At 43.2% G+C, this 11251-nt stretch overlaps 1 protein-coding gene across 2 annotated transcripts in view; it reads left to right on the top strand.

Moving 5' to 3' along the window:
• Nfu1 (NFU1 iron-sulfur cluster scaffold) overlaps positions 1-10335 on the top strand; it is a 24403-nt gene extending 14068 nt beyond the window's left edge. For both annotated transcript variants that reach the window (XM_055617644.1, XM_055617645.1), the window contains exons 6-8: positions 2857-2917; positions 5924-6098; positions 10186-10335. In XM_055617644.1, coding sequence (XP_055473619.1) covers positions 2857-2917; positions 5924-6098; positions 10186-10230 — 281 coding nt within the window. In that variant the 3' untranslated portion in view covers positions 10231-10335. The remainder of the gene's footprint in view (positions 1-2856; positions 2918-5923; positions 6099-10185) is intronic.
• The last annotated feature ends 916 nt before the right edge of the window (positions 10336-11251 follow it).

The following is an 11251-nucleotide window of genomic DNA, read 5'->3' as shown; positions in this document are numbered from 1 at the left end:
TATCTATCTATCTATCTATCTATCTATCTATCTATCTATCTATCTATCTATCTATCTCTGCAGTACCAGGGCCTAAACTCAAGGCTGTGTACACTCCAGGCAAGTGCTCTCCCACTGAGTTCTCTTTTTACTTTTTATTTTTTGAGGCTGTGTCTTACTGAGTTTCCCAGGCTAACAACTATGTAGTTCGCTTTGTAGTCTAGGCAGGCCTAACTTACAATCATCCTGCCTCTACCTCCTTGGGAGCTGAAATTATAGGTCTGTGTCACTAGGCTGGTTATATCTTGTTTAGGTTTCATTCTTGTATTAATCCTGATTCTGAGAGGTTTTCTGTGTCTTGTAATTTTAAAAAAGTGAGTCATATGTCTTTTTTTTTTTTATATTGACTTAAGTAGGTTTTAAAAAATATTCTAGGTGGGTTGGGGAGCTAGCTCATTCAAGGACCTGACTGAGTTCAGTCCCAAGAACCTGTATCATAAAGCTGAGCACTGTAGCATGTGCACTTGTAATCTCAGCACTGGGCTGCAAAAGTGTCCTTTATTTGCCTGAGGTAAGTGTCATCTTGGAGGCTTACTGCCTCTGTCTGCTAACCTAGGCCTAGCTGTGGAAGCCTCTAGCCTCCATACTATCTAATCCAGGGCTAAAATGTTTTCAGCCTCTGAAACTTACTGCTGAATAAGCTCACCCTTTCTTGTTCTTTCTGAACTCTGGGCTGGATGGTTCAACTCAGCTGTTCTGGCTCAAACTCCTCTCCAAGCTGACTGATTCAATCTTTTTTCTCACCATCTCACTTAAAAGCTCTGCTTGGCCTCAAACTAACTCTAGCAATCTGTTCTAATGTTCTGGCTCCCTCTCATTCTCTGGCTCATTCTGTCTTCTCCTGTGTCTGGCTTGTTTTCTCTTCAACCTGTCTCTGTAAAACTGTCCTGGTAAAAACTCCCTCTGAATTCCATGAACTGAACTGGCATGAACTCACTCCACTGTACTGCCTCTCAGCTGATGGACTCAACCAAGCTCCCTCAACATGTCTATCTGTATGTCTGTGTTTGTGTTCTGGACTATTAAATGGTTATAACTAAATTTTTTTTAACCTTCCATAGGGGCCGGATGTAGCTCAGTGGCGGAGTATATTCCTTGGTGTGTACACATACAGGATTATTCCTCAGTGCTATGTGTGTGTCCATGTGCATGCATGTACACTAGCACACACACACACACACACATACACACACACACACACACATACACACACACACACACACACACCACAAAGTGAAAATGATAAGGCATATTTTGTTTCGTTTTTCAGAACTGAGATCAAATCCAGGTAGCCACTGATCTGGATGTGTGTTCTTGATAGACACATACATAAAATGACCCCTTCTTTTTTAAAGAGCAACTTAACTGTGCCTACCAAAAATAAAAATATACAAATTTTGGGCTTGGAATTTAGTTCAGAGGTAGAGTCCTTGTCTAGCAAACACAAAACCCTGTGTTCAGTTCCTAGTACAGTAAGAAAGACAGAAAGAAGGAAGAAAGGAAGGAAGGAAGGAAGGAGAAAGAAAGGAAGGAAGGAAGAAAGAAAAGAAGAAGGAAAGAAATGGCCCATACAAGCTCACTGGCCTGAACACCCTATCAGTAGGAATTTCTCTCATTGACATGTCTGAAGTATGTTAACATGTTTCTAGAAGCAAAGTTACTGTGCAGGGTTAGAGACTAATGAGATCAAACAGCCAGTGAGGCAAAACTTTGCAAAGATGGATTTATAGTGAGCCTATTTCTACATGCTGATTCGGGGACCGAAGTGTGGATCAAATAAAGTCTGTTCTCACCAGTGTAAATTTATACATGGGAATGTAAACATGCCTGCAGGAAGTGCCCTTTATTCAGGGAGTGGTGGAGATGGGAGGGCAGCTTAGGACTGCTGCTCTAAGAGACTAGCTTCGTCATGTCAGTAGTTTAATATACATTACCTGTGGGGTTGCCAGGAATCTAATATTTATTACAGCACAGCATGAATTTTCTGTATTATTTTTTGAAGGAAGATTTATATTTTTATGCAGGCATTGGTAAACCACATGCAGCTTTACAAAGTTCAAGCAAGTATAACTCAGTGGTAGAGAACATGCTCTGTGTTCCAGGCCCAGGCTCCCAGTACCACACAGAATACGAACTCACTTGCACACACAGATATACATACATACGTGCACAGGTACACAGACAGGACATCACACACATGTATACATGCATACATGGTAAAGCAAAATTGAAATGAAAAGGCATTCTTGGCAATGATTGTAAAGTGTTTCAGGACTTTCCAAAAGGCCCACATCTTACCTTGAAAAGTCACTAATCGAGAAACTAAAGATTAAAAAGATTCTTCATGTGTAGCTGTGCCTTTCTGTCATACACTTGCAGTGAAATCAGATGACGAATTTCTATGCTGCTTTTTGGGAACGTTGATTTGAGAATGTTGATTTGCCCCTCGCTGGCCCCACCTCAACCCTAACCATCAGGCTGTGGTGGGGGTACATTACTGAATACCGAGTGATGCTCATTTCTTTTGCAAACCAAATGCTTCCCCAACAGAGCTGTCACTTTACCAAGTTATGTGTTCTGTGTTTTGTTTGTTTGTTTGTTTGTTTGTTTGTTTTGGATTTTGAGACAAGCGCTTGCTAAAATCTAGCTAGCCTGGTACTTCCTATGCAGAGCAGGCAGGCCCTGAACTTCAGTGGTCTTTTTATAGCTCTTTGAGTGCCAACATGCCTGGCTATGATGGGAAAATCCTCCTGTTTTAATGCTTATATGACTTCAAAATTGTTATTCTTGCTTTTCTTATTTATAATTGTTTCCTAGGTTCTGAAGAAGATGATGAAGTCGTGGCAATGATTAAAGAACTGCTAGATACTAGAATACGGTATGTTTTAAAACTGCGCCCCCTCTGCTTGGCCCCTATGCCCCTTAGTCTAGTGCTGCAGAGACAGTTCTTGTTAAAGTAGCAGGCTTTCAGCAGGACACTGGAGCAGGGCTCCAGATAACTAGTCAGTGTAAAGCAACATTATTTCCCTTGAACTTAAAGCCTGCACCCTGGGATTCAGTCCCATCTTTACAGCAGTCCATATGGATATAGTCAAGAGGACTTCCCCTCATAGCCAGTGTTTAGGAAAGAGAGTGGACTTCATATTCTCAAGGATAGTGAAGAGAGGAGCACATAGCAGCTGCCCCCAAAAGAGTAAAGACAAGAGCCTGGCGTGGTGACTCTGGCTTTCAGTCGCTAGGGAAACCAGTAGGGTCTCTGTGAGTTTGAGGCTGGCTTGGTACACAGTAAGACCTTGAAAAACAACAGTAGCGACAAGACGAGTGGGGACACCCTGTCTCCACTTGTCTCACAGCAGATACTAAGTCCATATTTTAAGAAAAATGTGCTCCTCTTCAGCTTTTTTAAGACACAGCACAGATATTTAATACAAGAGGCTGAGTGGCTAGTGTGGCAGCATCTGCCGTTGATCCCAGCATGTGGGAGGCAGAAGCAGATACTGAGTTTGTGGACAACCAGGGCTACATAGAGACACCCTGTTTATAATAATAATAATAATAATAATAATAATAATAATAATAATAATAATTACTAGTTTTACTGTGAAACTGAACAAACAAAGTGAAGTGGATCCTTGATACTGGAGATATTGTAACTGGTGTTTAAGACAGGTGATTAAAATGTTCGATAAAATAAATGAAAAGATGAGGAACTCCTGCGTGAACAGCAATCTGTAAGGAAAGAAGAGTATTTATGGAACTAAAACTATAATAAATTAAGACCTTATTAGATTAGTTTCATGTGAGATGTGGCACAGCTGAAGAGTGGACTCATGCTAGGATACAGAACAGGAGTGAAAAGCCAGGTGGAAGCACACAGAAAGGAGAATCCGGGGAAAGATGAGAAGGTAGAGTGTCCTGAGGCTCAGTGTATAGAGGTAAGAGAAACGCCTGAACAGAGGGCGAGTGTGCACAGAAGTGTGTGAGTCTTGGCCCTGTTGAGCGAGGCATGGTCAAAGTAACCATTCATAGTAGAATCGTAAAAGTGAAGTTGGTAATTGGAGGTGACTGCTGTGTAGAAGAAAAGACAGACAAAAGAGTACTTGTTCCGTGCAAAAGAAAACAGACTGGAAACGACGACAGCATTATGCCTGAGGATTTGGCAGGAACATTTAAAGGAACATAAGATGGCTAGCAATGGATGAAGTTGTCAGAATGTGAGAAAACCAACTACATGCTCCTTATCAGGATGCATAACCTAAACAGAAGGACAGAAACATTGCAGATAAGCTAGAGAAGTGCATAGCATCACACAGTTTTTATAGGAGAGCTCCTGAAGTCACACAGACACCAGAGACAGTGTGCCAACAGCTGGAGACACCACCACACAGTGAGAGCGTTTGCTAGCAAGAATATATTCTAACCATCCAATATACAGATTCAAAATAAATGAACATTTGACAGACGTGAAATATCCCACAGCTATGTGAGGAAATTAACACCTCTCCCCAACAAAGCATAAAGTAATCAGGAAAGAGAGTTTAAGATTTATTATACTTATTTATGTATTTTTGAGACAAGGTCTCACTATGTAGCCCTGGCTGGCTTGAAACTTGCTCTGTATCTGCCAGATTGATCTCTAACTCACAGAGATCCATCTGCCTCTGTCTTCTCATTGCCGGAATTAAAGGCATAAACCACCACACCCAAGCTAGATAGAGTTTTTTGAACATATGATTTAACAGTTGAAAAAATGTTGGCATATGTGTAATGCAGTGGGCAAGAATGAAATATTATTTTCACATGTGCGTGGCTCATGCACTAAAGCAGCATGTATGCATGTTCATAAAGCAGAGTTAAATTCATTGAGCACACAGGTTCATTCTGATTAATGGCCATGCTGGGGAGAGCAGGAAGCAGTGGCGTGCTTCCCTTTTCTGGGGCATGTAAGGGTGGGTAAAAGCATTGTTTGCCAATCTGAACAGTTGCACTTTTGTTGAGACAGGTTCTCACTCTGCAATTGGGCTGGCTTGGAACTCTAGCCTGAGCTAGAACCCCTGGCAGTCTTCCTCTCTGCAAGGGTTTCAGGCCTGAGCCTCCGTTCCCGGCTTGAATCCTGAATCCCAGTCATAATACCTGTCCACAAAGCGTGTGACACCAAGTACCCATTAACAGCAGGGTAGGTAATCAGCTCTGCCACATTTCTGTAGTGGAGTACTGTGTAGCCCGGAGATGGATGGGCACTTATGCTCAACAAGAGTGAGTTATGTGGGGAGGAAAAAAGCTGCGCACACACCAGTGACTGTGAACCAGTGAGGATGCTCAGTATAGGGAAAGTCACTTGCTTCCAAGCCTGCTTACCTGATCTCCATTCCCAGAACCTACGTGGAAAAGAAAGACTCCAGAAGGTTTCACCTGATTACACATATGTGTGTGCGTGCCACACACACACACACACTAACCAAAATCTAAATTTGATCACGTTATGGGACTGGAGATATGACCAGATGGTAAAGTGCTTGCCATGTAGGCATGATAACCTGAGTTTAGTCCCCAGAACCCACAGTAAGAAAGCTGGCCATGGGGTGTCTTTGCAATCCCCAATGTTTGTGGCAGAAATAGCTTAGCCTAACAAATAGATTCCTGTTCGGTGAGAAACTCCAGTCAGTGAGCAACACACACACAGGCAGGTACACACACACACACAAACACAGGCATGTGAGCACATACACATGGAAACACGTGCACGAGTACGCACACATACATGAAAGTACATGTACACATGCACACATACAAAAACACATGCACAGAACAATGAACTGTCTTAATCTTTTTCATTGAAGGCGTCTGTTGTTTTAAATGTGTTCTGAATGTCCTGTGGCTGCAGGCCAACTGTGCAGGAGGATGGGGGCGACGTGCTCTACAGAGGCTTTGAAGATGGCATCGTGCGGCTGAAGCTCCAGGGCTCCTGCACCAGCTGCCCCAGCTCCATCATCACCCTGAAGAGTGGGATTCAGAACATGCTGCAGTTTTATATTCCAGAAGTGGAAGGCGTAGAGCAGGTAGGCCACACTGACAGGCTGGTTTGGTAGTAAAGAGGGACCGGTCTATAACCTGCCTTTACTTGGGAAACTCCATAGGTGAGTCTGTTCTGATTCACGTTATCAGAGGCTTCAAAACACTTGTTGGAGGGTGGTCTGGTACACTCTGTGTTCAGATGCTGATTTCTGTGTCCCAAGATCGGATTGTGGTCCAGGCATGGCCGTTATAAGAAATGTTGAAGAATTTACTGTATCAATGGTGTGTAAAGAATGCTCCCCAGTTATCTTTGATTGGTTAATAAGGAAGCTGAAGAGCCAGTGACTGAGGAGGCAGTAGGCGGGACTTCCATTCCCAGTCTGGGGAGGAAAAAGATGGAGCAAAAGCAGCCAGGGTGAGACTAGAGGACAGGTAACAGGGCACATGGCTGGCAAGTAGACCCCGCTAGCATAGTCAAGTTAGAATCGGTGAGAATCTGCCCAGCTACTGTGCTTTAGAGCTTATTAATAAATGTAAAAAAGCTCCGTCTCATTATTTGGGAACTGGAGCAGGTGTAAAAAAGAAACCCTTTTTCCAAGAAAATATCATGCAGTTGTAGGTGAACGTAAGAGTGGAAGAACTCAAGTAATTTATCCACTTATTATTCTCCTCCATCTCCACAACCATTTTTTTTTTCCTTTTAAACACAGTTTCTTGTAGCCTACGGTCACCTTGAACTCCCTGTGTAGCTGAGGGTGACCTTGAACTCCTGCCTCCCAAGAGCTGGGATTGCAGATGTGTGCCACTGTTGTTTTTAACAATGTTTCAACTATTCAATTTTACCAATAAAGACTTGGGACCCAGGTGCTGGGTGAAAGCCTGCTAGCTCAGGGAGGCAGGGAAAGCACCCTGCTGACCCTCCTCACCTGATGCCCCCAGAGAAGAAACATTCTTCCCCATGCTGTCTCAAAAACCCTCAGACTGAATGTCCCTGCCTTCTACTCTCTATCCATCCTCCTGACTTCCTCTTACACTCTATGGTTTTTTTTTTCCTATGTTCACCCCCTGTCAACCGGTTGCTTGCTCCAGCCCCTAACCTAGGGTTAACTTTATTTCATCCTGTTGACAGTACCCAAGCAGAAAACTCTTGGATTAAAGGTGTGTGCTAGGACTGAGCGGACTGAGCCATACCACAGCTAGAAACAGGTTTTTCCAGTAAACAACACAGTCTTGGGGTTCACAGTGTGATTGGATATCCTGCAATGTGCCACCACACCTAGTCTCTTTTCAATTTTTCTATTCCGTGTATGTGAGTGTGTGTGCATGCTTGTTATGTGGGTGCGCACACTGGTGCAGGCCAGAGGGAACTTATGGAACTGGTTCTCTCCTTCCACTTTCTGTGGATTCCAGGGAAAGAGTTCAGCCCGTCAGCCATCAGGGGCAGGGGACACCTGCTTCTTTTCCTTGGAGCATCAGAACGTGCAGCCACTGGACTCCAAGAAATGAAGCCTAGCCAGGCTGGCAGGGTCCAGGGGTACCAGGCCCATCAGTGAGTGGCCAGAGAGAGAAAGCCTTTTCGGAAAAAGCTCTTCAAGTGTTACAGCCTTTTAGGTCAGAGCTCCTCAGTGATACAGCAACTCTTAGACGATATTCGGTTAAACAGCTTGTGAGTTTTATTCGGGTGAACAAGGGCTATATGAACCTTGGGGACTAGAAAGAGATTTTCAGGGTGGGCACATATCATTGGCTGGGGCTGAGATGGTGGGGATCCTTTAATTGCATGAAGAGGAATTCCAGGTTCTAGGCTGAGTGACTGCCTCAAGAATTGCAGAGGTAGGGAGTCAAAGCATGAAGGCATAGAACAGGGAGGGAGCAATCCTCAGTCCTGCCCATCTCAAGATTGAGATTTTCAGGGTTTGGATACATCTCAACCTTGCTCCAGCTCCATGCCGATTTACCTGGTGGCACGCCATGTGCCCCAGAGTTATCACAGTGGCACTGCTAAGAAGCAGGGCCTCAGGGAAAGGCTCTCAACAAGAAAACTGTCATAGAGGTTAGAAATTTGAGAAACCCCGTGAGTGGTGTGTAGCTTTAAAGGTGTCTTCTCCTAGTTGCTTAGAGAATCACGCATCTCTGAGTAGTCCTGAAGAGCAGCCTTCTGGTCTAGTACATCTAGCACAAGTCCTTATTGGTTCCCTGCTGGTGCAAAGCTCCCTGTATGTCTCAGCCCTGAGTGCATGGGCTTCTCGAAAGATTACAGGCCCTGCCTGTTCCCTTGTCTTTCTCTGCAGCAGCTCTGCTGGGTCTCACAAGCGTCTTTTGCACATCAACACTGAACAGCTAGGCTGGGTCTCAACAAGTGTCCCTTGCACATTGATACTGAAAAACTTCTTGGGAATCTTACTCCAAATTTATGAATGATTCTGCCAAAGGAGTTGATTTGCAGAAGTCTTTGGATTAGATATCACTGAAATTGAATATAAAATGTTTATTCTAAAAATACCTATTTTTAGTCAACCTCACAGAGAAACTAGGAGAAAATTCTTCCATTAAGTATCTCTTATCAGAACCCATGGAATGTTTCAGTTTTTGGTATTGTTTGGTGTTGCTGCCTGGGTGGTCTTGCTCTCTTTCTTGGGCTGGAGTGACTCTTTGACTTCAGCCTCCAACTTGCTGGGACTTCTCTGCCACTGTGCTCATCAAGATTTGTTTTTGCATCATTACTCCCCTCCTCCCTCATCCCTGATGCATTTTGAAAACATAGTATTAGATGAGGCCAGTAGATTAACAAAGAAGGAGCATTTTTCGTCACATGTCCAGGGTAGGCACAGAATTGACTGCTGCATTGCCACATAATTGTAGTAGGTGTGGTAAGGAGATAAACATTAATAGCTTTCTATAACTCTTCCCTTTTCAGGGGTGTTAGCCTTTATTACCCAGTATTACATCAGCCCATGGGAGGACTAGCCTTTTCTTTTTCCTTTAAGTTTTTTTTTTCCCTGAAAATCTTCACACTTCTCTAGGTTTAAAATATTTTTTGAGTAAAATCAAAATAGTTTATAGTATTTTAAAAACTATTTTAAGAGATTTTGGGAGGAGGGGTTCCTTTTTTTAAAAAAAAATATATTCTTTTCTGCTTTGAGACGGGTCTCACTATGAGGCTCTGGGTCATGCTGTAGATCAGGCTGGACTGGAGCTTACCCTGTAGATCAGGCTAGCCTGGAACTCACTGTGTAGACCAGGATGTCCTGGAACTGACAGAGGTTTGCCTGCCTTCACGCTAAAAATAAAGGCCTGTCTCCACGCCTATTTTAATTCTTGTTCACATGTTTGTATGTACACACACCACCATGCACAAGAGGAGCCTTGAGATTGGTCCTCTTCTTCACCATGTTGGGCATGGGGATCGGGTCTTGGGCCCATCAGCGAAGCCCTCTACCCTGAGCCATCTTTCCACTGTCTGGCTGGTTTTCTGAGTCCAGGTCTCCTGTCGTTTAGACTGGCCTGAGCTTGCTGTGCAGCAGACACTGGCCACGAACTCTGGATTCTGTGATTTCAGGCCTGCACTCTACTCCTGACAGGATTCAGGTTTTGATTAAGTGTGTTTACAACAATAATTTAGTTAAACTTCAGTGAATGTATTTCAGTAAATAAGGTGCTTTCAGAACAAAATGAGAGTGTTCACAGTGCCAGCCTGGCAGCCGAGTTCCACATTTGAAAACTAAAGGATAAAGGAGAGAACCCACCCCAGAAAGTTGTCCTCCTACCTCCACAGCTGCCCTGGGATGCACACCCCTTCTCTCTCTCTGTCACACACACTTTTCTAAAAGCATGAAATAATTCTCACTGAAGAATGCCAGCTAGCCATTTTCAGTCTGCCTAGCTGAGACACTGCTGCCAGAGGCCTTTCTTTTGAGACAGGGAACATGGGTACAGTTCTTTGATATGTATTTAATTTGCTTTTATTGTCTTAGGATCACAGGTTCTGACCTAATCTTGTGCTTTGGGCTGTTGGAGTACTGTGCATTGTCATGGACTATTTCAGGCAGGCAGTTGATGTTTAAATTAGAAAAAAAATAACAATTTCTAATCTTTCCTTAACTCTTGAATTCTCTTTCTTTCTGTCTTTAGGTGATGGATGATGAATCAGATGAAAAAGAAGCAAAGTCGCCTTAAATAATCTTCATTTTCTTTGGCTACAAGCATTGGACTTAATTTCACTGAGTCTGTATTTGTCTCTGCCATGGAAGTTGATTAATAAAATGTTTTCTTCCTCCAGAATGATATAAATATCATTTGCTTCACCTCACAAGTTATTTATACCATCCTGAGTCATCATCCACACACGTGGATTTTATCCATGGGTATTTTTATTCCTCATCTCTGTTGGTTCGTTCTTTGCATGCTGTGTGAAACAGTTTAAAATACATTTCCCATTTAACCCATTTACCTTTTTAAAATACAGAAATAAATAGAAAGAATGCTTTTAAAATATTCTAAAATAATTTAGTTTTTCCCATGAGAGAACCAAAATGATTTTTTTACTGCAGTTTTTAGTTTATTAAAAAAAAAAAGCTGAGTTGTGATGTTGCGCACCTTTAATCCCAGCTCTCAGGAGGCAAAGGCAGATGGATCTCTATGAGTTCAAGGCCAACCAGGTCTACAGAGCACAGCCAAGGTTGTCCCGACAGCCAAGGCTACACAGAGAACCCATCTTGAAAAAAAGAATGAAAGCACTAAATAATTCTGGTTTAAAATGGTAGCTGATGAGTAGCTGGCATGCAGGAGCCCATAATGCCGTGAGAGGCTCAGAGAGCAGTCTGCTGCCATGGGGAAAGAAGAGCCTGGGCCATGCGAAGCTCTTGAGGCCCTGCCTTCCTGCTTAAGCATCTTCTCAGGAACTCTTAACAGGTAAAGACAGATCTTAGAGCCCTTAATTATCAGCTTTACTGATTTGTGATTTATGGCAGACTGCCAAGTGTCAGCCTTGAAATTAAACAAATTGACATGTATTTTATCAGTTAATTGTAAATAAAAGAAGTCAGTGGGTCGAAGCAGTTACTCTGTCAGTGGCTGACTTGTGTAATTTAATCGGGCAATAGATTTCCTATCTGAGCCTGCTGTGATGAATGCCTGTCATCCCAGGGCTTCAGGGGTGGAGGCAGCAGAGGTTTCAGGTCCGTGTGGGCCACATGAA

The sequence above is a fragment of the Psammomys obesus genome, unplaced genomic scaffold (genome assembly GCF_907164565.1).
Source record: "Psammomys obesus unplaced genomic scaffold, mPsaObe1.curated_primary_1811, whole genome shotgun sequence".
Classification (NCBI taxonomy): domain Eukaryota; kingdom Metazoa; phylum Chordata; class Mammalia; order Rodentia; family Muridae; genus Psammomys; species Psammomys obesus.
The sequence above is the reverse complement of the archived record's forward strand: the minus strand, read 5'-3'. Positions and strand labels throughout refer to the sequence as shown.